Source organism: Sesamum indicum, linkage group LG10 (genome assembly GCF_000512975.1).
Source record: "Sesamum indicum cultivar Zhongzhi No. 13 linkage group LG10, S_indicum_v1.0, whole genome shotgun sequence".
NCBI lineage: Eukaryota > Viridiplantae > Streptophyta > Magnoliopsida > Lamiales > Pedaliaceae > Sesamum > Sesamum indicum.
The window spans coordinates 893346-919657 of record NC_026154.1 but is presented as its reverse complement, the minus strand read 5'-3'; the positions used below and the strand labels follow the sequence as shown (position 1 = coordinate 919657).

The 26312-nt window shown below is 35.3% G+C and overlaps 4 protein-coding genes across 9 annotated transcripts; 2 read left to right on the top strand and 2 right to left on the bottom strand.

The window, feature by feature from the left end:
• Positions 4182–6029, top strand: LOC105171422 (probable galacturonosyltransferase-like 4). The gene has a single exon (XM_020697209.1). The coding sequence runs from the start codon at positions 4363–4365 to the stop codon at positions 5464–5466; it is 1104 nt and encodes a 367-aa protein (XP_020552868.1). The 5' UTR covers positions 4182–4362; the 3' UTR covers positions 5467–6029.
• On the bottom strand, positions 6269–12556 carry LOC105171420 (AP-5 complex subunit mu). Of its 3 annotated transcripts, XR_848580.2 has the most exons (10): positions 12337–12556; positions 12136–12261; positions 11295–11606; positions 10319–10611; positions 9313–10208; positions 8967–9023; positions 8309–8356; positions 8011–8147; positions 7575–7637; positions 6269–6627 (listed from the first exon to the last, which is right to left on the bottom strand). XR_848580.2 is itself a non-coding variant. In XM_011092537.2 (8 exons), the coding sequence occupies exons 1-8, from the start codon at positions 12426–12428 to the stop codon at positions 8076–8078; spliced, it is 1896 nt and encodes a 631-aa protein (XP_011090839.1). In that variant the 5' UTR covers positions 12429–12556; the 3' UTR covers positions 7660–8075. The 3 variants fall into 3 exon arrangements, 1 of the variants encoding a protein (XP_011090839.1); XR_848581.2 differs by lacking the exon at positions 7575–7637; XM_011092537.2 differs by lacking the exons at positions 6269–6627; positions 7575–7637 and having other exon boundaries at positions 7660–8147.
• On the bottom strand, positions 13398–19298 carry LOC105171419 (F-box/LRR-repeat protein 4). The gene is made up of 8 exons (XM_011092535.2): positions 18751–19298; positions 18002–18247; positions 17045–17451; positions 16320–16505; positions 15877–16069; positions 15643–15719; positions 14755–14905; positions 13398–13957 (listed from the first exon to the last, which is right to left on the bottom strand). The coding sequence occupies exons 1-8, from the start codon at positions 19015–19017 to the stop codon at positions 13661–13663; spliced, it is 1824 nt and encodes a 607-aa protein (XP_011090837.1). The 5' UTR covers positions 19018–19298; the 3' UTR covers positions 13398–13660.
• Positions 20639–25726, top strand: LOC105171417 (calcium-binding protein 39). Of its 4 annotated transcripts, none has more exons than XM_011092533.2 (12): positions 20639–20946; positions 21754–21918; positions 22018–22136; positions 22797–22871; positions 23003–23132; positions 23223–23282; positions 23495–23560; positions 23640–23738; positions 24361–24405; positions 24578–24680; positions 24827–24915; positions 25388–25726. In XM_011092533.2, exons 1-11 carry the CDS (start codon positions 20824–20826, stop codon positions 24913–24915), a joined length of 1074 nt encoding a protein of 357 aa, XP_011090835.1. In that variant the 5' UTR covers positions 20639–20823; the 3' UTR covers positions 25388–25726. The 4 variants fall into 4 exon arrangements, with proteins under 4 accessions (XP_011090835.1, XP_011090834.1, XP_011090833.1 ...); XM_011092532.2 differs by having other exon boundaries at positions 25358–25726; XM_011092531.2 differs by having other exon boundaries at positions 20640–20946; positions 25353–25726.

Genomic DNA, 26312 nt, shown 5'->3' with positions numbered 1-26312 from the left:
TTATCTCTCTTAACTTAGCAAGAATCTATAATATTGATTGCTCCACGCAGACGTCCATCATTTCTCTCTTCTCTTCCCCCCTAAAACCCACTACCTACTGTTTCATGCACCTTCATTTATTAATTAATCTCGCCTTATCTAAATAAATACATATATATACAGGTTAATTTGATAGAAAGAATTTTAATTTAAATCAGGTTTAATTTTAATTTGAATTCATTGAAAAAAATGCAAGTAATCCTTTTATAATATTATAAATGAATAAATTACTCATAAAAAAAATTAGCAGTTTACTCCTCCTGTATTTTTAAAAATCCAACAATTTATCTTCCTAAACAAGGTGGTAAATTGCTTCATTTTAATTAATACAGAGGATAAATTGCTATTTTTTTTCATAAGACGGTAATTTGCTTATTTATAATATCACAAAAGAATAAATTATATTAAACCCTGAATTTATTATATAACTCCCTAGCCAACCATTCCGACCAAAAGAAGGAATGGAGTAATGCTCTAATGATCTTATCCCATTTGAACTAGTAGCTAAGAGTTCCTTCTTTGAGCTCTGAGTTGGTAATTAGCAGCTATGAGTTATTGAGTTTTCTCTTGAGAGTTTTTTCCTTTTTATAGTAGTCAACTTCGGTTGCTTTATAGAGGCTTAAAGAGTTAGAAGCTATTCCTGGGACTCTAAGTGCCTCGGGACCAACATCTGAAACAACCGTCCGCATCCGTAAGAGGACGAGGGCGAATCAATTTCAACTCACCACTCGTTTTGTAGCAAAAAAAAGATGCTAACTGATCGTATTACAATAGAGTCAACTTGAACAAGTTTAACTTGACCCGATTTTAGGTGTGGTACGTTTTTGGCTATACATATATTTTCACAAATAAATTGCCCAAGACTCGTTAATATAGATTGACCTATGAGGAGCCGTATGAGGTGAAAATCTCATGTACAGTTCTATAATAGTGATGGGAACATTGATGTTATCATCGGCTATAATTATCTAACAGTTTAAGTACAATTGATATAGTTGAAATGCAGTTAAAATATGAATTTTGGGGATGGAATCCGCCGAGATTCAATCTTCCTTGTAGAGTACTTCTAGCTTCCAGTTTTTTGCCTCTTAGAATCCTACCATCAATGATTTTTCTATAAGCCTTTAGAGCTAAAAGACAATAGGAAGGAGTTGCTCTTAAAGATAACTGTACTTGGGCTCTCCCTTTAATTAAGCGTCGTATGATTGGTGTACAATTCAAGACAAGTGACCAGTCACATAGCAAATATAATATTACACTTCCTCCACCGTTAATTTGGTTCAACCAAATTTGATTAGGGTAAGAATTTTTTCATATTTGAATTATAAAATTATGTAAAGTTAATATATACATATATATATAGAGATCAGTATTTCAATCACTTATATATTATATTTAAAATAACAACACAACTTATAGTAAATAATTAAGTATTTGTTTGTCAGTAATACATACAACCCTTTTTCTTTTTCATTTGATTTCTTTAAAAGAATTTTATCCAACTCATATTAAATTGTTGATGCACGCAAAATAAGTTAAATTGAGCCAATCACATAATAAATATATTATATTATATTTTATAATTAGTTTAAATTTCATCATTATAATTTACCATGCCACATACATTGTGCTGACATAAGTATGCCGTCATCAGGGGTAAATTTTGGTACTAAATTGATTTGATCAAGAATTAATCAACACTCTTAAAAGTTCTAGAGAGAGAATATATATATATATATATATATATATTTGTTTAAATGTATTAAATTTATAATCTATCCAGAATTATAATTGGGGAGAAGTTCAGAGTAAGAGGGGCCATATCAGAAATTTTAAAGTTTGTCGGGGCCGACTTAGTAGTCATTTGGGCATGTTGTTCAGTCAATAAGTAATTTACAATAAAGCCCCTCAACTCTACAAAATTATACATAGATTAATAATATACACTTATAAGTATTTTTAATATGATTATGAATTAATAATAATTAAGATTTAGAGAATTAACGTATGTGAGGAACAATATGATTAAGTTGGAAGTGGGGAAAGTATTGCATGCATGAATTACAATTACAACTGCAAATGGGAGTAATCATTAATTACAAGATTTAATTATTTTAATTAATATAATTAAATGGGGTTTCAATTATTATAAGATGGATGATGGATGCTCATTATATACTACTAACTATTGTACTCTAGTACGTACTACACAACATTTTATAATTATAATACATTACTCTTCCAAAACTACGATTCTTAATCAATAATCCTAAACTACGATTTTAACTTAAAGCAAAGTCGGTTGAGCAAGTGGATTATTAGAAACAAGTTAAAATTAAAATTATATTTTTTATATTTTAAATAAAATTTTATAACTTGTTTTCATACTTTTTACATGAGATGTATTCGGATATCCAAAAGATACGGTGGGTTTTTTCAGACTAAGTTTATAATTTAAACTTTAAAATAAATTAAAATTAGATTAATACTTATTGCATCATTCTTGATCTTGTTGATTTATGGGATAAAAAACGAGCAAGAAGTTGCTCATTTAATGGTTCTTAGACTTGAGTCCTCTAAGCCGAATTTCCTAAAAGTCTGGAAAGGGGCCCTGCAAAAATAGAGTATTTTCGTGTGAATGCTAATATGAATAAATGTGTTACCCTGATCTGGGAGAAGGCTTGCTTTTATAGCTGTATGCCCCCACCGCTAGAAGGGACATGATCCCTTGGGACTTGTATTAGCGATTGCTTCAGATAAAAGCCTCCTTAAATCCAGAGGTAGTTAGGGAGATTTTCAAGAAGTCATGTTGGCTTGGGAGACATTGGTCGGATGGGTCTCTTAAGTGATAAGTTCCACATTCCTATGGTGTAGTTGGATTGCCTAGGAAATTCGTTCAAATTTTTAATTTTATCACAACTTACGTGGTGGTCTCCTCTCCTTGATAGACCTGTATAGGTGTCCACATTGCTCGAATAGGTGAGTGCCAATCTGTCCCTCCTCATAGGCCGAGGGACTTTGGCAGTCGCCCACCTCTCCTCTCCTCTCCTCTCCTCTCCTCTCCTCAGAGACATGAGTGGGTACTTAGGCCTTAGGCTTTTCCCACCACTGAGCTTCGTGTATTTGAGAGTTTCTTGTTGGACTTCATGTGAGTTGGGCTCATTCTTGGACCACGTGTATTTTTAGACGTCAATATTCTCTTATTTATAGAAATTATGTCAAATAATAAAAAGTAAAATATATATATAGACAAATTTTGATAAGAATATTTGATGTCATGATCTTACTATTATGAATAATTAATTTTATACTTGAATCAATTGAAAATGAATGTTATCTCCCTCTTTTACTTTATGTACATTGCTTAGTGTTTTTGAATTTTAAACTTCTTGAACTAATAGAATATTTAAAATATTTTTTTATTTTTCTAGAAAAATTCAAGAGAAATTACACATATGAACAATTTCTAAAATGACTTGTTCTAAAGAAGTTTACAAAGGTGTAAAGGTTAAATTAAAAATACTAAATGCAGTATGAAATTAAGAATACAAAAAAGATTATAAATACGAAAATTTGTGGATACAAGATTTTACACAAATATAAAAGTTGTAAAAAAATTTATATATATAAATGTAAAAGCTTTTACAGTATTTAAAAACATTTTGAAAGAGGCTTTTAGAGCTTCTCATCACCATTAAAATTAATCTTCATCGTCTATTTAAAAAACCAAATAAATAAAATTAGAATTTCAGTATTAATATTTTCATTAAATCTTTTTACTTATTTACACATTATCTAAATTGGATGGAATTAAAAGAAAAAAAAGCATCAATATAAAAAAAAATTAAGAACTATTCATCGCGTTTATTTTACAAGTATGATTAAGATTCTAAATATAGTAAGTTGAGAAGAAAAAGTGGTGTGTCTATAAAAATAGGTTAAAGTTTGTAAAATTATAACACCACACAAATAACTTGTAAAGGAAATAGGGGTTGAGAGTTGACTTGCTCTGTCATAATTATGACTTGTATTACATGAAATGATAAAGATAAGACATATCCTATTCTAATTCTAATACAAAACGAGTCTTGTTCAGTCAATCCACCAAATCTCCGATTTTTCTTCAATGCCAACCTTTTCAACATCTTTCTCTCTCCAAATACTATCAAACCCCTCTCTTGGACTCCATTTTTTTACAAGCCTCTAACATTACATGACTCAATTTTCTTTCCAAATAAAGCCTCTATCCTTACATCAATAAACAAAAACAAAGCACAAAAAAGAAGAAAAAAGAGAAGTTGACATTTTAGACGGGATGGCCTTATGGAGCTCCTCCTCCTCCTCTCTTCTCCCCCTCCTCGGCCTCCTGTCTCTCATCCTCCTCCACCCCACCACCACCACCTCCACCTCCGCCTCCGCCATCCGCCTCAACATCATCCAAAACCCCACCCCATCCGCCTCAACATCATCCAAAACCCCACCGCTTCCGCGGCCATCATCCCTTCCTTCCGTGAGGCTCCTGCCTTTCGCAATGGCCACACGTGCACACAACATCATGATAAAAACATCATCCACATTGTAATGCCCCTCGATGTAAATTACATTAGGGGCACAATGGCTGCCGTCTTGTCGATCTTGCAACACTCAACGTGCCCTGAGGATGTCTCTTTCCATTTTCTCTCCGTCCATCTCCACCCTGAAATCTCCTCTCTCATCAAATCCACCTTCCCTTACCTCACATTCAAGATGTACCCGTTCGACCCCAATAGGGTCCGGGGGAAGATATCGAAATCCATTAGGCAGGCCCTGGATCAACCCCTCAACTACGCAAGAATCTACATGGCCGACATCCTCCCAAACGATGTCAACCGTGTGATATATTTGGATTCGGACATTATCGTGGTAGACGATATAGCCAAGCTATGGGGGGTGGATTTAGGTGACAAGGTCCTTGGAGCACCAGAATATTGCCATGCAAATTTCACTAATTATTTCACCGACGCATTTTGGTCAGATGTAAACTTGATGAGGACGTTTGAGGGACGACGGCCGTGCTATTTCAACACGGGGGTGATGGTGGTAGACGTCGATCAATGGAGGAAAGGAGGGTACACACAAAAAGTGGAGGAATGGATGGCAGTTCAAAAGCGCATGAGGATATACCACTTGGGCTCATTGCCTCCAGTTTTGCTTGTTTTTGCAGGGAATATTAAGGCAGTGGATCATAGGTGGAACCAACATGGGTTAGGGGGGGACAACTTGGAAGGCAGGTGTAGAGGGCTCCATCCTGGTCCAATCAGCCTCCTACATTGGAGTGGAAAGGGTAAGCCATGGTTGAGATTGGACTCAAGGAGGCCATGCACGGTCGACTACCTATGGGCCCCATATGATCTCTACCGCTCGTCCAGAGTTGCGTTGGAAGAATGATAAAGGGTTCCAACATCAAACTCGTGACATCAAATGGACATAGCATCGACTAAAGTATGTAATGTGTGAGTGAATTGTGTGTAGTGGTGCTCGTTCGTGTGGCTGTAATATTCTTGAACGTCCGTTTGATGCACCAATGTTTAGGTATCTAGGAGTCAACTTTCTCTAGCTTCCCTTGCTATTAATTATTGTATGGATAGATTTGGAGATAGAAAATGTAGTAGGGTTTATTCGGATTGCGATGATTCATCATCAAGACCAAGGGGTGGTTCATCATGCAATTGCGAAATAATAAAGTTATATAAGAGATGATCCATGCAGTTGGAATGTAAGGAAGAAGAGATCATTGGGCCATATGATGTGTGATGAGAATGCCAGTTGATGACGAAGATAGATGGCCTAGGTACACAAGATATCATAGTTTTAAAATCTCTTGCCTCTCTCCTCTAATTACTCTTAGGACAATATAACTCTCTTTAGTTGTTTCAAATTGTAAAGTGTGAAGACTTGACAAACTACTTTTTGTTGCCTGTATATATATCATCCTATCCACTTCTCAATCATCTCATCTTGCTTCTTAATCAACAATATCATCAACATCATGTCTCTAATTCCTTTATGCATTCTTCATGCTTATTTTTACCTTCAACAGCCAGGTCAATATTGCCAAAATTTTCATTTCAAGGTTATTCCCCTTCCAAATGGTTCATATAATTTGGGTTACCACCATCCCACCCTAGTAGTTTTAGGTTCGGCTGTGTTGGGTTTTGATTTAAAATATTTTACAATGAGTTTAAATCAGTTGAAAATTCAATTAAATTTTATTAAAACCCTGTACAATGTACATCTTGAGGCTCCAAACCAATCCTACCAAGTTATTCGCCGAATCCTAAACACATAAATTACAACAAGGGATGTAGGATCTTAATACAAGTAATTCCTGCCCAATCTGCTCAACAAGTGAAGCTACTACTAATTTGAGGAAATCATCTCATGTTCCTTTCTTGCCATATATGGTACAAGAGCGAAGCAAGGACTGCTGGTAAGTTGCATGCACTGGGTGCTTCTCTTTCCATCGCCCTGCAGTCCCAAGCACCCCTTCGTGCCATTACTTTCTAGGTCATCTCCATCGAATAAATCACCGAATGTGAATAATACAGCCTGTACGTTGCAAAAATAGGTGATCATACGTCCCTGGATGCTGCCAGTCGCACAAAGTATACTGAGCACCAATCTGATGCATCCGCAGCCTGTTAAGCTTCTCTAGAATGGCCAGCCAAAGCACAAACAGATTGTGCAATATCTTAAAGGATTCATGCATCAAGGAACGCCATGGCACCGTTGCAATGGCATTACATACTTAGTATGCGTTGATTGAACTTAATAAAATATTATTGCACCATGGAATTTATATCGGTCCGACCCATAGTTTAATTGTTTAAATTCATTGTTGATTAGTTGTACTATATATCACTAATTACTTTTGGGTGTTCTAACTTTTCCATTTTTTATTAGAAACAAATCGCAAAATATATTTGGTAAATCAACAATTTTCAAATTAAATAATAACACAAGGAAAGTGAAAGATTTTATAAGATAGTCAAAACTTGCAATTTCTATATGACTATGTAAAATTTCTTTTTTTATTCTTTTTTAATAAATCGACAATGTAATTATAACATCACTACCTAATAATAAGTTATAATGAACTAATATTTACGATTAATATATACAAATAGCTATTATTATTACAAATGAAAATTCAGAATTCGATTCTATAAACAAATATTGTAAAATTGACAAATAGCTATTATTATTACAAATGAAAATTCAGAATTCGATTCTATAAACAGATATTGTAAAATTATTCGATCCATCCTTTGTTTTAAAAAAATAGGGTATATATTTTGTATACAATACAAGTTTTTAATTTATAATTTAACAAATGAATCTTTAATATACATGGATACTTTCAAAAAAATGAATAATAGAAGTTTAACTATATTATATTACAAATAGCTAGTAAAGATATTGCTTTATCTTATTATTATCTAAAATATTGTATCTTTTAGAGATAAATATAAGAAAATAGTTAGCACCAACCTAACCTGCCCATTTGCAACCCAACTCATTTTGCACTTGTTCCAAATCCAACCCGCCCATTTGACACCCTAGTTCATACATATGCAATTATTTGGCAAACATTAATATTTCTGAACACATAAAAAAATTTGTTAGTGCAAAAAAAACCAGAAAAACTCAAAAACATGTCAACCGAGCACAACAGTAATATATATGAGCTGAGTTTGAGCCTCTATGATCAACAGGGGACACAGGGCCAGATTTACAGCTCAATTCAAGACCTATCTAGCTTGTCAATTTCAATACCCAACAATTCCCAAGCCACAGATCTAAATGCAATGCGGTGGGGAGAATACAAAACCATAAAATATTATATCAACATCTTAGCAAACTAACCCAGTCCAACATGTTTCTGCATCATCTCATGCAAGGTAGAACGTCAATTGATGCTTGAAAACTTACATAGACACAGACCACCTGATGCAACATTGGATTAAAGTTTGTTATAAGCATTTCCCGTTGATCTTCTATACCTCTGGTGTGGCTGCAACAGGACATTTTCCCAATGTATTCCACAAAATATAATCGCCAGAAGTAACCTATTGTTTTGATACATGAACAGGAAATTACTAAAATGAGAACGAATACGCACTTTAGTGCCTAAACAACTGTGAGGCAGCTTATAAAATAGACATAAATATGTTTCCATGAAGTGTTTCAAAGCACCCAATCATAGACCAGTGATGTACAACAAGCATACCTGAGTTGAAATTTCCACGGGTGCCTTAACTGCTGGGAATATGCTTACCTGCATAGAGCACTTCAACTGTAAATACCCAAACCAGAAAAGAATACACACACTCGATAAACAACTCGATACAGAAAGCTCCAATGGATTAAAAATGAAATAAAAGTAAATAAAAAGGCATAATAGGCTGAAATTCATTATCAGGACGATTCAGAGGTCTTTATGTTTAAACAAATGTAGTATAGGAGTTATAGACAACTTTAAATCAGATATTCTGGAAGTGTGAAGCACATGCATTGGAGATGAATAGTGAAGCACATTCTTGTATTATCAAAATTCTGAAACTTCTAAGCATCTTATTATCATGACATCAAAGGATACTCCTTCCTTTCCGTTTTGACTTTTGGCCCATGGAATTTGTTCAGAGTATAGCTTATTTAGTTTTTCTTTCATTTCCACTATAAAATATGACAACTGAGAAGTTGTAACTTCGGAACAGAGAATAGTGTTACTCTGGTTAGAGGAACTCATCAGCGGTGATATAACATATGATGGTTAGAAAAAAAACAATGGTCGAAAGACGTGCAGTATCACTCTTCTTTAACAAGGATCTATTTGTCGACAAAGTATTGTTTTATTATTCCTTTGAAAGGGAAATGTGAAAACTTACAGATTTAGGATCAATAGACATTCCTGACATTGAAGGTCCTACCATCTTGAAAGAAACCTGCAGTCATCGAATTAATCTGATATGAGGAAAATAAAAGACGACTTACTGATATATGAGTGAAACATGAGAGTGCAAACACTATATCAAATCTAATTAGTGAACAAATTTTGCCATGATCGTGGTATATTTCACTTCAGTAAAGAAAACCAATAGTGTCGTAAAGTAATTTGGCTGGAAGTGAGTGTATAGTTGATCAAATAGCATGACTAAAAGTTTTTTCTTTCTTTTGTCATTTATTATGGATGGGTTTGACTAAAAATTATATGGACTTAAGGAAAACACATACTTTTGCATAATTGTACGCTTGCCAGCAAAAGGGCTCCTCTAGATCAACTGCTTGAAGATCCTTACTCATTTTCTCCATAATGTAATCCTCAACATTAACCATGCTGCCACCAGATTCCGTTTCAAGATCACTGTCTTCATCGGTCATACTTCCAAGTGCCAAACCAGATGAAGGCATTTTTTGAGCTTGCCATGGAGCAAATCTGACTGTCCCAGGAAAAGTTGCCTCAATGCTCTTCCCCGAAACACTTCGAGTGTTTGTTATTATCTTCCACTCTACTGAGTGGTCAGTATATGAAACTGTTCCAATGGAAGGTGTCCCATCAAAAGAAACCACCCTTCTCCTTGGAAAAGGCATGGTTACCGTACAGAACTCTACTGTTACAGGAGCTTTATAACCTTCCATGATGCTCAACTTAAACAAAAATGCACCTTCATTTTCGGAGACCATTGAAAGCTGGTAAAACCCCTTTATTGGAGGTCCAACAGCACAACGTGCCTGATAACGCATTAATATAAAATTCCCTGATGGTGGTGAAAAGGTAACAGCCTGCTTATCACCGCCATGCTCTGGAACTTGAGCACAGGGGTGAAAGGATAATGACTCAATGCGGGCAGTGTCCAACCCAGTCAATGGGAACGAAACATCAGGCAATCCTTCTAATTCTGCTCTACAGTTAACCTGACCAGAAATTGTTATGCTATCAGGGATCTCATCCCTATCATACATTGCAGCATGGACTGTGTCATAGATTGTGAATAGAATCCGTTGCTTCCCCCTGTAAAGATAAGGTTTCCAAGCTGGTTGCTTGCGCTCTGCAGGAGGCACATCTGCTGAAGAAAATCCAGTAGTCTTGATGGCAGTAATATTTAAGAAGTTCATATCCAGTGGAGTGCCTACAGCAAAGAGAGAGGTAAAAGAAATGATAGTCAAAAGCATAAAGCATTAATACCAAAAGACTCCAACACGATTCGAGATGAGAAATACCATAAGAAAGAGTACCAACCAAAGGGCATCGAGCTGCTGATGAAAGACCGAAGTGCATCCTTGTCCAAGGGCCTGGAACCCATCTTTGGAGTATCTGACATTACAGCTCCACTCACAGCCGTCCCCGAAACAGTGGATGCTGCCAGAGGAGCAGCTACAGGTTTCGCTCTTGCAGAGATACCTGTAATCCCAATACTACCTGTGAGAGAATCCAGCAACCCTCCGACTGAGGGAGCTGCAGCCACAACTACTTCAGGTTCCATTGCTTCTCCAACTATAATGTCTCCAATTGTATGTGCCACATTAAATCCCCTAATTCAAAAATTCATGAAGGGCTGGTCAGCATTAGAACTGGAACAAGTAACACGCCTGAATAAGGAAGGAGTTCACTCTCAATTAGAGAATATTTCAAGATAAGTCATGATAGTTGACACCAGGAAGCTTAATACATCACACATTGAATAATTTAGGTGAAAAGGAGAGATATCAGCCCAAAGAAGCTATATCAAACAACACAACATATATAGGAAACGTGCCCAAGGAGGATTCTCCTGGTCGGAGAAAGGGAAGATGGGGAATATGATGAAATGTTTGAAGGAATCCTAACAATTGACATTCACAGCAGCAATCCCAAAGGCAAATTGGGGCAAGGTCACCAGTTCATCAGTTTCCATCTGTTTGGTGATGAAAAAAACATAAAACCAGATATGGCAGTGTGTTGTGCTCAACTGTGCCTGATCAGAAAAAGGTTTGATTAGGTACTCATCAGGATCAGTACTTTATTTATAGAATCTCACAGAGATTAACAAGCCAGATACCATACCAAAAGCCTCTAATCTATGGAGAAGGAAAAAGTTAAACAAGCACAGATCCATTAGTCATACATAATAATCTGACAAGGAGCTATGTAATATCATATTCATATCTTCTGAAAATGCAAGGCTTGGTGGAAGAGATAAGTTTAAGCAAGCATGTAAAAGTACAACTTACCATACCCTGTGATGGATGGAAGATCAAGGAGGAGGGAAGACAAATTCTCATCTGCTCCTATAGCACTCCCACAGTCTGATCTATCAGACATCCTTGAATAGGATTTCAAATGATGAGGTTCAACCAAAGGCAAAACAAGGATAGAATACGGACCCTTTATGTGTAACAGTAAAGGCCACAAGATATAATTCTCTCCTTTCTCTTCTTTATTGATGTACAAACTAATTACATGACGAGTAATTGGATCATCAACCCATGAATCGAATCCTTTAGCAGACTGGCTTAAACGCAAGCCGAATCCACGAGCAGACCCCTCCCTACATTATTCAGTCAGCAGGTAAAAAAATCATCAGAATTAACGATTAGAATTGCACAAGTACTTGCATATGATTATTATAGTATACACTTGTAGTCACTGGTGACATATTTCCTCCGAGAAAAGGCAAAAACTTGAAAATCAAATAAGAAATTGCATGAGAAATATTCAAATAATACTGCTGTCTGCTTCAGCCATCAGGTTACCAAGTAGGGGAAGATGAAGAAACAAAACTAAGAAATATCCGATCGGTCTGCAAATCAAACAGATAATCCACATTAATCATACTATAAGTTACATGCTGAAAGTAAGTGTACTCTGATTGCACTATCTTCGCTTCTCAAATTTGAAACGCAACAGACCAAGCACACACAAAATTTCCGCTAATCAACAACGTCTATGTACATTTAATGTTTAGACTAATACTGTATTAACTAGCATAACACATAATACACAAAGTAAAATTGAGCTAAGAAAATAAAAAATTCCAGAACGAAAATTTCGAACTAAGTAATACATTTTGAACAAACCTTTTTTTGCGGTCAATGAAAGCGGCAGCCAACTCGGAATCATAAGGTAGCAAATTATACTTAAAATCATGGTCACTTTCTTTCTCACAAGCCGTGCGCCACCGCTTCTCCACCACCGGGAACTTCCTAGTAATTTTATCCAGAAGATTGTAAACGTTTCATTCGTCAATTGATCTGAAAAATAATTTAAAACAAAAATACCTGGAGAAAACAACAAAGTCCTGATTATTCAGAATCCAGAGAGCTCTGATGTAGCAACCAGTCGGCATTTTCACTTTCTCATTCGAGCTCATACTTCTGAACTCGTATTTTTCTTCAGATTTTTCGGTTTTGGTCTTGTGGAGCGGTGCGTGAGATTTGTAGAGAGAGAAATGGATTGATTCCCAATCGCATTTTCTAATTCTAAAAAAGAAAATTGATAAAAAAAAAACAACGCGGAAGCACGTTTACGGTTTTGCCCTATGTTTTTTCACTCTCTTTTCTTTCTTTAGAAAAAAAATAATAATTTCCCCAGAAACCGGGTTGTAATATGTCATAGGTTATTAATTTTTATTATTTGACCCCATTAGTTTGTTAAAGTTTCATTCAGTCGCCAATTTAATCAAGAATGTTTGCGATTGTTTAAAATAAGTATTATAAATTTATTATTAAAAATAATTATCCTAGTAGATCGTTCCCTATTTTTTTAATAAATCAAACTGATTTAATCACAAATTATGAACTCTCGAATAATTTATAAACTAACTTCTATAGTTTATATATAAAATTATAAGTAAAAGCAGTGCTAGAGAAATGATTTATTCTACCAAAATGAAGTCTATACTAACCTACAGACCTTGAGGCCTCATTTATTTTGATATATTAGCCCTAATAAGAAAAATAATATAACTTAATGTAGTGTTACTTTCAAGTATGAAAACTCGGTATTGAACAATGAGCCTTCTACTAATCATTGTCCCACCTGGGAAGATGAAATGAGTTATCCTAATAATGACAACCAACCTGATAAATATGTAATTTCTCAATTTTGCCCACAATATTTTTGGTTTTAATACATTTCAAAATTGTTCGATAATAATTTCTCCACTTAATCAATGTGTATATATCAAAATAAACACACAATCAAATTTTATCTTGATGCAATAATACATCTAAATAAACCATTTATAATTGATTCAGGGCTGCTTGTTGCGATCAATCATCTATTCAGCCCGAGGGCCCTCTACTTGAAGAATATGCATGCTGTGTACCAGTTAACAAAATGAACGAAATGATGTAGCATTGGAACAAAAATCACAACACTGGTAAACTCCGGAAGAAAGTACCAATCCCACCACCTATAACCAACGGTATAAAGAAACCAGCAATCATTTCACGAATACGACCGCCACTAAGAGTTGAAAGAAACTTAAAAAGATAATTACAAAGATAGGTCGCACTTTATTTTGAACTTGTCATTCAGCCGTAGAATGGATCTGGCCACAGTAGGCGTCGTCTCTTCCTATTTGAACTTGAATTTAGGGATTTAAAGGTCAACACAAAGGTAGTTGATAATGGACCCAGCTCGTCTTTTGGTCCTAGCACTAACCTTCCACTTCTCAACTAACACCTTCTTTATTCGTGAACAAGTTGTGACCATGGTAGCAACTCCAGCTTCTGTAATTCCAGGGCAATAGACCATGTGGCAAGATTCCAGTAGTGTGCATTTTCTTGCGAGATATCTAACACCTATATCTGTTATTTGGCGGCAGTGTGATATCACTATGTCCTTCAGTAGTGGACAACCTTCACCTAGCTCCACCATTGCATTGTCCCCAAGGTTCTGTGGCAAGGAATAACAAGTGTATATAGATCTGTTCTGCTAAAGATGATGATTCGATATAAAGTAACAAGTTTGACATGCAAAATGAGCACATAAATGTCAAATAAATTGGTGGCTCTTAACTCACTGCATACTGGGGTAGGTTAGCATATAATACACAAGAGAATGGACTACCATACATATATCTCTATTTGTATACTTATATACCTGACAACCATTAGTTGCTGGCGGCGTGGCAATAAAAGAGACTTTTAGTATCCAGACAAGTCTAGTAACTTCGTTTGAGAAAATGCCCGGAAGTTTATTAAAAAAAAAGGAAAAAGGAAATGCTTAAATTTAATCTCTCTTTTGTATGTTTACCAGTGCCTGATCCAAGTTTCATGATCATATTTTGGATTTTAAAAGGGCGATAACCGGTACAGTTTCACAAGCGCAAAAACAATCATCAAATTTGGATCTAGAAAATTCCAGACCAGGAATACACGGTTGCATTGACACACCAAACAAGTAGTTGAATCATAGAATATTACAAAACATTGCATATTTGCAGTGCAAACACCTCAACTCTCCTACATGAATTGTATTCTGAAAATTCATGATGTTCTTGTTTGGATCACATTGCATGTTAAGTTTCATACAGCAAGCAAATCTGCATGCTTTAAAAGCTTCCTTACGATCAATGTATTACTTTCAAACATGTGAAAACTTATCTCATTGTTACAAGTAGGACCTTTTTCCTATCAATACCAATTTTATATGGCATGCACAAATATGGGAGACCGAGTTCAAAGGCACACCTGAAGAACGCTCACATCCAGATAACTTAGTTGAGGGCAGCCTCGAGCAATAGCTATTATTCCAGCATCCCCAATTTGGTGGCATCCACTTACATTCAGGTGCTGTAAGGAGCAGCCTTGACCTATCGAAATCAGTGCATCATCCCCTATCCTGTTATCACACGGCAAGAAATATGGGATCCCCAATAGAGTCATAATGAACAAGTGTTTCGGGGGATAGAAAACATAAACAAAAAGCAGAAATGATATCGAAAATTATCAAGATTCAGTCAGAACTCAAAGTGGTAAATGTAAAAATGGTTTTATTGGACTGTTTTTCTTTTCTCTTATATCAGGATAAGAGATTGCCAGCAAGAAGGTTAAAAAATCAACAGAGGCAGGAGGGACGAAAAGAATGGAGCTCTAGAGATGGTGGCAGAGCCTATTCTAGTGCACCAAATGAACTCTTCACATCACATTTATTAAAAAGAAAATGAAGAAGAAGAAGAAAGAAACGAAAAACAGAGGAAAGGAGAGCAAAATTATAGGAAGGAGGCTTATGTGACATGCATATACAGCAAATCATAATACTGCAGAAACTCTTATGGACTAACCAAACGCACAAAATCAATTGTAGAAAGCAGTCTTTCAGAAAATCAGTACAAAAACAAATGTAATAAATTCTGGGTGTTCTGAACATAATTGTGACTAGCATAACAGCGAACCTTATTTGACATGATGAAACAAACAAACATCTTTCTTAAGCAAAGATATTTAGATAGTCACACACATACAGAAGATAAGACTAACTTCTAATAGAGGGTGCAAAAGAACTTATAAAGCATCCTCGTAAGTTGATTTACAGTTTACATAATTTGCAGAGGAGCGGGAGAATAGGGGATCGCCCACCTGTCACAGAATCGGAGACTGAGGTCTGTGAGAGATTTACAGTGTTGACCCACAGCAATTACCCCTTTATTACCCACCTATTAATGGTGCAAATGAAAGCTTTAGTTAGTAAAAAGTTAAAATAAAATATGTATTGCATTGCCATTGAAAAAGATTGAGGTTTCTTGGCAAGTATCCAATTTATTTAAAAAACTTTATAAGCAGGACATGCAGAGGGAGGAACAAAAGTAATACCTCATAACATCGGCGAATATGTAGCTTCTTCAAGTTCTTACACCCTTTAGCTATACTGCAGATGGAGTCATCTCCAATCCCTGAGCAATCTACCAAGTGAAGGGCTTGTAAGAACTTGCATCCTTTACCAATTTCACTTAGAGCATCACTTTCTATCCTCTGACAATACAGCAAGGCTAGCTCAGACAGTCGGCTGGAGTCATGGTCCAAGACCAAAAATCAGATCAATATGAAAAATCGACATCAAATGAAAAGCTATTTCTTAGTCTTGGAACATGTAATAAAGTAGTGGTCAAGGGATCTACAGGGGTTACTTTGTATTGATGCAGCCCAGACCAATTAAGATAAAGTAATCCTTTAAAACAGAGAGATGAAAGACGGAGAAGGAAAATGTTCATATGCAGAAATGTAAGCTAAGCACAAGACAGAAACCAAACACTTACACGCAAAATTTTCCTATAGACTTTAGTCCATCAGTTCCAATATTGTGGCAGCCATTTACTTCAATATGCATAAGCTCTGGGCAACCGGCAGCTACAGAATCTAAGCCCTTGTTACTTAAAAAGTAACAGTCGCTCAACGTAAGATTTTTCAACTTTTTACATCCTTTCCCAATGGCAGACAGACTCCTGCAGAAATCTCCAGGAAAGACTATCAGTATGCTAGAAATGAATATTCATCTCCATTTAGTTTTCTTATCAGCCCCCATATTACGGAAAGCAACTAAGAGTTTTACAAGAGCGATAGAAGCACAACACTGCTACTGCCAATTAAGATAGAAGAAACCCAATCCAGACCATGAATCCCTGATTGGATTCCAGAAAATATATTTGACTACAGAGTGTGCACATAAAAAATTTGAGCGGTCTACTGCCCAATCAGAATGAAAATATATAAAAAGTGTGTTCTAGTAACAACCAAGATCAGAAAAAAGATAACCATAGTCATATTTCAGAGGCAATCACATATAAACTACAGAGATCAAAAGGCAAAGAAGACTGTTGGAGGTGTCAACTACACCCTAAAACATGATGATAGAAGTAAAATTAATTCTACAGGCTTTATTCTTAACTCACTTCAAAATCAGATGTCTTTACACTTGAAGTTTCTATATATCCTGAGAAACATCGTTGATAACAAGACAAAAGGCAAGGGATCAAAAAGTGACCTGTCTGTGAATTTCTGGAAGCTGTATAGAGCCAATAACTCCAATGATAAACAGAAAACACCAACAGCTTGCAAAGCTTCATCTGTAATATTTATACACTGCAGTTTCAGAACCTTCAACAGTGAGCACCCTTTTGCCACGGCAAGCAGACCTTTGTTTTGGATGATTTCCGAGTCGAGTGACAGAGATTCTAGAGATCTGCAGTAAGATCCCACTGCTTCTAATGAGACATCAGTGATCTTGACACATGCAGCAACCCCAAGCGATCTCAAAGTCTTCCCACAACCAAGGACCAACCTAACGAGTCCTGTGTCTGTCAATCCTTCACAAAACCGCAGGTTCAAATCCTCAAGAAAATTACAGCATTCTCCTACAGCAGCTAAACCTTCATCTCCGATGTAGCAACCCTTAAGGAAGAAGATGTACAAAGCAACTTGGTTATAGTCCTCAATACAAGAGCAATCATAAAAATATTAATAAGAAACTGATGCACAATCAATAACGATCAAGTTTTTTAGCACCATCAAAACAACATGCATCAAAGCTAGTATTAAGCAAGCAGGCACAAGGAGAAAGAAACTAGAAGATCCTTCTTGTTAGTTAATCATGAGGGGTTTCTTGTTTGGGTTGAAGAAAGACAGATGAAAAGAAACCAGCTTTTATGTTTCTCAGCATAAGTATCTCAATATGATTTGAAAAGTATCATTAAGTCAAATAAAAACTTCACTTTCCCTTCCAAAATTTCCAATTAACCAGACAAGGTCTTATCATATTTACTTCTATATTTCACTCCCCAACTTCCCCTCATACATAACAAGCTAAAGCATATTGAAGGATTTTGGATATCTTCATTGAGCAGCTTTGATTGTTCACATAATAGACTGATCAAGATACAGTCCTAAAATGTATCAAATCCAGGGTACAACTGACATAACAGAAGTTAATTTGGGCAAGTACCTGTAAATCCAAAGATTTAAGTGATTTGCATTTCTCAGCAAACGATCTTAGCCCTAGATCCGTTACACTAGAGCACCATATAAGGCTCAACTTTTCAAGTTTTATGAAGCTGTCTCCAACAGCTCCCAACCCAGAGTCTGATAAACAGCTCGTTGCAATCCCATCATCTCCACCCACACTTTGATCAGACCCATCACGGAACCTGCCAATTGAAGGAACGGCGCGACTAATACGACGTCTTTTTCCCTGCATCGTGAGAGGAAATCCGCGATGTTTAGTAGAAAATTCGAAATACTGAGACTAATGGAGTTAGAAAGAATGGGGCTCCCTTGCAGTTTCCCTGCCAAATTGCATATGACACTTACTGGAAGAATTAAGACTTGAATCAAACCATCAACTAAGCTGGAGTGCAATGATATGAAACAACTAAAACAAGTGAACACAAAAGCAATTTATTCATAAATTCTCCAAAGCAAAGAAACCCCAAAGATCGTATCGAATTACATATTGAACAAGTATTGTTCCTAACTCAAACAAGTGAATTTAACAACTTGAAAATCTCTACAGTTTCCAGCCTCACCGATCAAATAACGTCTTCACCAATCATCAAAACAACACCAAAAAAAAAAAAAAAAAATCCTGAATAGAATCCTAAAAAATCTACAAACCCGAGCAATTAACTTGTGCAATCGTAAAACAATTCAATTTAATAAAATAGAAGCGAAAAGCAAAAATCAAGATCCCCTTACATATTGGACCGGCAGAGATATGGAGAGGCGTTCATCGATAAATACGTATCGTATGTTAGGGAAGCGGCTGCTGAGCAGCTTGACGAGGCTGTCGGGGGTGGCGGAGGCGCCGATGCGAATGGTGTCCCGGCTAAGCCGCTCTAGGCCAAGCCAGCGCTTGCAAACCAGCGAGCAGGCGTCGCGGCTCGGCTTCGACTCAACGTGCCGGAAAATTTCCAGTACCAATTCGTCCGGTAAGACCGCGTTTATCCGATCAAACCCCCTCATTTTTCTTCCGCTTTCTATATCATTAGTCTTCCCACCTACAAAATCTTCAGTCTATGTGCGCGCGCACAACATATACATATACGAATATACAGTGGTAACAACGAGAGAATTTCACATGGTTGATGAGTGCGTGGATTTCAGGTGATGGGTTAAAGCCGATTTATTGCCGACCTACAGCTACGGATAAATGAGAGTAGCTTTCTATATGAGGAAAAAGGTGAGGATTTTCGCTCTAAAAATAAAAGGATTTGTTCCAAGTAAACACCTTCGAATTCGATCAACAATTAGTCCAAGCAAAGGAGTCTCTTATTTCTGGTAAAGCATCCAACTCCAATCATACTTTATTTAATTACTTACTATTCATAATATTTAATTAAATAAAGCTTATAATTGATCACTATTTTTCAATTCAATTGTTGTTGCATTTATAGGCTTACAATAATAATTAAAATTTGGATTTCCAACCAACCTATCATAGTATTAAACTCATTTAAATAATTACTAAATTTATTATGAATTATATTAAAAATAACAGTAAATCATATTAACATTCACTCGAAATTACACAAAATATAGGAGCATTATTTGTATTTTAAATAAATTATAATTACATTCGTCGAAAAGTGTTAGTTTAATATTTTGTATGAGTGTTTGTATAAATTTTGCTGCTATAAATGGAATATAATTGTAATTACACGTAGTTTGAGAAATTACATATAACTTCCTAAAGTTTGCCTTCGACTAGTAAATAAGTCTTTTCATTAGTGAAAATTCACCCAATTTGTTGATATTAACAAAAAAAATTAAATATATATACACCACTAATTGACTTATTACTGATTTATTACATGTCAAATAAATATTTCTATGACCAAATTACCTCATATGTTCTTCACGTAGCAATGCATGAGACAAGGTATATCTTCACCGTTATAAGGACAGTTTAGTCGGAAATAAATTATTTGACCCGTAATAAGTCAATTGAGGATAAATGTTAATTTTCATTCTGTTTTTTCTAGTTAATATCAGCAAATTCGGTGAATTTGACTGACGAAGAGATTTATTTGTTAAACGAAAATAAATTTTAAGGATATTAGACGTAATTTCACAAATTGCAGAGAGTCTACATATAATTACACTAAACTTTAGGGGAAGGAATGTAATTATTCTTAGTAATTATAATTATAATCCGAACATGTATATTTATAACTTTGCAGAAAATAAGAGATGTTTATATATTTTAATCTAATTTTAATTGGTTAATATATTGATCCTAAAAAAATACATTATCTGAATAATGTAATGATTGCATTATCTTAATCTTTGATTATGTGTAGTGCTATTAGCAATAAATTACTTAAAAATTTAAAAAATCTAAAAATAAGATAATGAAGATAGTAAACAACTTTTGAGTTGCCTTTAGAAAAATATATATTTTAATCCCATCTATTACAGAATTATTGTTATCAATTATTTATATTTTTTTTATAAAAAAATTAATAATGATTTATAAAAATATGGAAAAATAGAAAACAGTGTGCACCTCTGGAAAGAAAATAGAAATCGGTCTAAAGTCCGATTTTAGAATCAAGTGAAGACTAACATTGCGCTTTTTATGACAAAACACGAGAATTTCGCTTCAATCTCTCGGTCGATGAAAATCCCAAAATTGGGAACCGGATTTACCGAAAATCCTCAGGAACTCCCACTCTCAGACTACCAGAAATTGGAAGCCGATCACTGCAGTTCAAGCAAAAATTACCTCGATTACCAGGAAAATTTCGCAATCTTCACTGAAATACAAGAATGTCGTTCTCATTTTTCAAGCAATCGAGGCCTAAGACGCCGCAGGAATTGGCGAAAGCAGTCAAGGATAGTCTAACGGCGCTCGACTCCAAAACTGTAGCTGAAGTCAAAGCCCTGGAGAAGGTCAACTCTTTCTCTAGTATTGTTGAATTGTGAAGATTCCGTTAGACGGTAATAAATGTGATTACTTCTTGGTGTTTGGTGGAGTGTACGGTGTAGGGATTATGATATAATTAGTTCTTGTTCAATCAAATGCTGCTCTATCAAAAGCGATCAGGGACTTGATTCTGAGTTTAGACGAACTTTATTATATATAGTGTTGGCGATCACGACTCTTTGAAGTATTACTTGAGTTCAAACTCAAGCTTATTAGTTGCATGATCAGGATTTTTATTAAGGAATACTTTAGGAAACTAGTTAGACAGACTGGAACTTGTGATTGAGTTGTTATATTTTTGTTTTTGTTGGAGGCACTGTGATCACTGGAGTGCAATAGTTACAGGTCTTTTCAGTGGGGATGGATCAAGGAAAGCCTTTTTGATGTTTATGGGTTTACCTTGATGAATATTCTGGAGCATGCCATTAGATATAAGAGTCAGCATTTCATCTGCCAACCCCACTCGCAACTTGGTTGGTCAGGAGGAGAACTAGTATAAAATTTACTTTATTGCAAAAGAGTAACTGTGGCCTGAAATGAAAGAAAGAAACAACCAATAAGGTGACATATAATCTATTGTTGGTTGAAGCATATAATTTAGTTTATTTTGTTTATATGTGATGTTATGGATTTGTCTTGGTCGATAGAGTTCGTCTACTTAAGAAGGATTACATATAGAGGGCTAGCTGGCTGGCTACTGCTGTACTTGTCTCGTTGTCGTGTTGTATGATTTGCTGATATGTCATGTTGCTCACTTTTTCACTAAGCTACAGGCTTTAGAGGAAGTTGAGAAGAACATAGTGACAATGAGAACTATGTTGTCAGGAGACGGGGAAATTGAACCAAGTGCTGATCAAGTTGCACAATTGACGCTTGAAATCTGTAACGAAGATGTTATTTCTCTTCTCTTTCACAAACTACCCACACTGGGGTGGGAAGTAAGTAACTGTAAAAGTTTTAAGGCAAAAGTTGTAAATGCATGTAAATCTGTTCGTCATACATTGGTGCTCGACAATTATATGATATAATCCCTGCAGACTCGGAAAAATCTAGTCCACTGTTGGTCTATATTGCTGAAGCAAAAGGTTGATTCAGTATTTTGCTGTGCACAATACATGGAGAACCATCTAGAGTTGCTTGACTTCCTTGTCGTGTGGTAAGAGTATTCATATTCTGCAAGCCAGTTGTTCTGCTTGCCTTTTTTGGCCTTTTCATTTTCATGCATGCTGATCATGGTATTTATAACTTATTCTATATTTATGATCTTCGTGAAACACCCAAGCCCAAAGACTAAATTTAGCGTGCCAACACCCATATGCACACGCATAATGATACATATAGAGAGACAACTGCAGTAGTTGGCTCCTGGAAATTTCGCTACTTAAACAGGTGTATGGTGTATGAAGTCAAAGATTTGTTTTCTTGATCGTGAATGACAGCTACTAGAAGTTTAGCTAAATAAATGTACTTTTCTCAATCAGCATAGATTTCCTTTATTTATTATATGAATCATGTATAATTTATTTTTTATTACTACTGTGTTCTAATATTTCCCCTTTGTTTGTGTGTGCCAAAAATGAGTAAACACAGAAATAGGCAAAAATATTTACTCTACAAGAATATTTATAATTGTGGAGTATGCATGCTAAACTCAGGCGTTGACTTCAATATGTTTTATGCTGTTTCTGTTGCATTTGCTCTTGTGTTTCCTGTTTTAGCTCTTATATACTCATATTGTGTAGATATATTTTGGTTGTGCCTCGTTATGTCAAACCAATGTCAAATAATTGATATATACCTTCTGCTTGGCAAACAGCTACGATAACAAGGAAATTGCTCTGACTTGTGGACATATGCTGAGGGAGTGCATCAAATTACCAACTCTTGCAAAGTAAGAGATATGTTTTAATTGGCTCCTTCCATATCCTTCTAGAAGTTTACCTGTTTCTCTAACATGACGAGAAATGTTGCTGGGAATATGTTTGAGAGAAGAGCTGTAGTAGGCCTTTTTCTGTGTTGCAGCTTGTTGAAATTATATTATTCACGCTCAAATTTCAGATACATATTGGAGTCTCCCAGCTTTGGGTTATTCTTCAAATTTGTTGAGCTACCTAATTTTGATATTGCCTCCGATGCATTTTCTACATTTAAGGTTAGATCTCTTGTTTATTCTCCTATTACTTGATCATCATCTTAGACTAGCTTTGTGCTACTACTTATCATTTGGAAATAAATTTGCCAGGATCTGCTCACGAAACATGCAACTGCAGTTTCTGAATTCCTGACCACTCACTACAATGAGGTGCTGCCCAAACTGGTGTCAGTAATACACTTGACGTACTGGAAAGAAATTTATCATTAAGCTCTCATCTGAGCTGAAGAATCTTGTTTTACTTATATCATTTTTTTCCAATTAGAAGGATATGTATTGCAGCTTTTGAATATTCTGTCTTCTATTTTCATTTGGGTTCTGGAATTGTCTCTTATCTTACTCAATGATTTTTATTTTTCCAGTTTTTTGAGCAATATGAAAAGCTTTTGACATCTGCTAACTATGTTACTAGAAGGCAGTCATTGAAGGTTTGTCTTCTATTGGCTAGTGTGGCTGCTTCCTTTGTTCCTTGTATTATCTTAACAATTTATCTTCCATGAACTTTAGCTTCTCTCGGAGTTTCTTTTGGAATCACCAAATTCCAATATAATGAAACGCTACATCGCAGAGGTTCGCCACTTAAAAGTCATGATGACATTGTTGAAGGTACTGTTCAATACTTCCTTTTCCAGATCCTAGATGATTTTAGAAATTGTGATTATATGATCAAATGGCAAGGCTTATAGTTGCATGAAAGAAATTATGCTGTTCATTTTTCATCTTTACATACAATTTTGAGCAGCTTAAGAGCATGATAATAGGCCCTAGTGCTTCCACCACGTGTTTAAACCAACCTGCTTGTGTATATCTATTATGGGATTTGATTTTGTGAAATTAGTGTACGAGTACTGAGCATAATCCTAGTTTACTTTAATTCCATATTTGAGATATTTAAGGCCTTGGTGCCACTAGCTTTCATCCTTGATATGCTTTATAAAAGATTGGTTATTCAGGTGACTGTTACCTCAACTTCTGTTACTTGGAAATTTTACAGTTCTCACTTACATCCTTGTTAAGTATGTGGAATTTCTTATGTCAAACTTCTGTGAAGATGCCAAACACCCAAAGCTTCTGAAGAGTAGCATCATTCCACATTCTTTCAGATGAACTTGTTCATGCTCATGGATAAAATAATGAAATTTTCCAGCACAAATTGCTTTAAATGCAATCTGGAGATCTTGAGACGTTTTGGAGCGTAATTTTCTCTTATTGAGATCTTTTTGTACAGGATTCAAGCAAAAACATTCAAGTATCTGCATTCCATATTTTCAAGGTAATAAGACATTTATTCTCTCACTATTTGTGACAGTCCAGAATTATCCACCCTTCTGTCCTTTTACTGGTGTGAAATGGGTTAGTTCTATTCGTTTCAAGTTCTTGCATCTGGTTGTTCAGTTGGTTATTCTAGATGCAAATTTGGAGTAATTTTATTATATGACCTACAGGTTTTTGTGGCTAACCCGAACAAACCTCGAGATATAAAAGTTATCCTGGCGAAGAACAATGAAAAGCTTTTAGCACTGCTCCACAGCCTATCTGCTGGAAAAGGTAATGGGATTCCATTTACAACATTGTGCGACTCAAAATGCTGGTTAGAAATCAAGACAATCCATCGGGGCTTTAGTCAATAATTTCTTGGTGAAAAATATCCATTCTCATTAACAGTCATCTATATATTCTTTGGGATGTTGCAGGTGCTGAAGATGATCAATTTGAAGAGGAAAAGGAACTAATAATCAAGGAAATCGAGAGAGTATCTCGGCTTCCGAACCTTCAATCTTAGGTACAGTTTAATGTTGGAACTTTCATCATGTATCAATCTCCTATAACTTTGTCATCATGATCTCATCGTTTCAGAATCCATCTATGCTGATATAAAAAATATACTAATATAAAAAAGAAACACTCTCCACACCCACAAGCGGCGGTTAATGACGCCGCTGCACCAATTTTTTGTAAAGCCATAAGTGTCCTTCAACTAACAAGATAATTAACTTATTCAACTTTCAAATTTTACATTAATTGCTAAATTAGTTTTCTTTTCTTTCTTTCTTTGTTTTTCTTAAATGTAATGTATTGGTTTATATATTTTTATTTTTATTTATACTATATTTTAAAGTTTGAAAGATTGATTATCATATGCACCTACGCAGTAACGGCATGTTTCAATGGCTAGTGTATTAAAATTAGCATCTCCTTTTAAAGTGAATTATTCTGCAGTACAGGACACTCATAACCCTTTAAATCTTTATAAGAGCGCTCGTCGTGTGGAAGCAACAGGGGCACGGGACGGCTGGCCAAGAAGTGATGTTCCTATACCCTTCTTCTTACTTACAACATTTTTTTTTTCTTTTTACGGTTGGGGTTAAAGCCTTACCTGCAGTTAAGTGTGTTGTATCATAAGCTCTGCAAGATGGGTATATGATAATCCACTCTTGCTCTGCTGATTTATGTCCATATATCGTGTTTGCTTTTTATTTTTTTTTCCTCATTGTGGGTATGTAACATAATATAATCAAAGAGGCTTCAGAAGGCCAAATTTATTAAAGAAATTTGTGGGATTGTGCCTTCTCTCATGGTGCAATTTTTGTTGATATCTTTGCAACACTCCACTGTCAATATCTGTGCTTACTAGTTGACATTGCCCCTTAAGACTCATTTTAAAATCTTAATAATTTACTCTTTTAAAACATTTTACTAATTTTGTCAACTTGAAAATATGAATTTGACAAAAAAAATAGGAAAATCTCTATTCATTTTTTCTCTTGGCTACAAATTTGTCAACCTGAAAATATGAATTTGACAAAAAATACGAAAATTTTTATTCATTTTTTCTCTTGGCTACAAACTATGCAATACATTGATATATTAAGTTAACTAATATAAGTTTATTTTGATAATCTTTTTTTTGTTTTTTGGTTTATTTGCTAGAATTTGTAGGTGAAATTTGATTGGAGTAACAAATTTTGACAGAATAAAAAGTTCAGAAATGATTTTGTAATCAGTTGAAACTTAAAAGATGAATTTTAAAATTTTTCTATTGAATGCCTACTGTCTTAGGTGTGTCTTCACATGTATATTTATTATATACATACACGTTCAGTGTATCTATCACCGACTCCCATAATCATACTCAGAAAATTTACCCAAGTTAGAAACCCGAACCCTCCTCAAGAACTA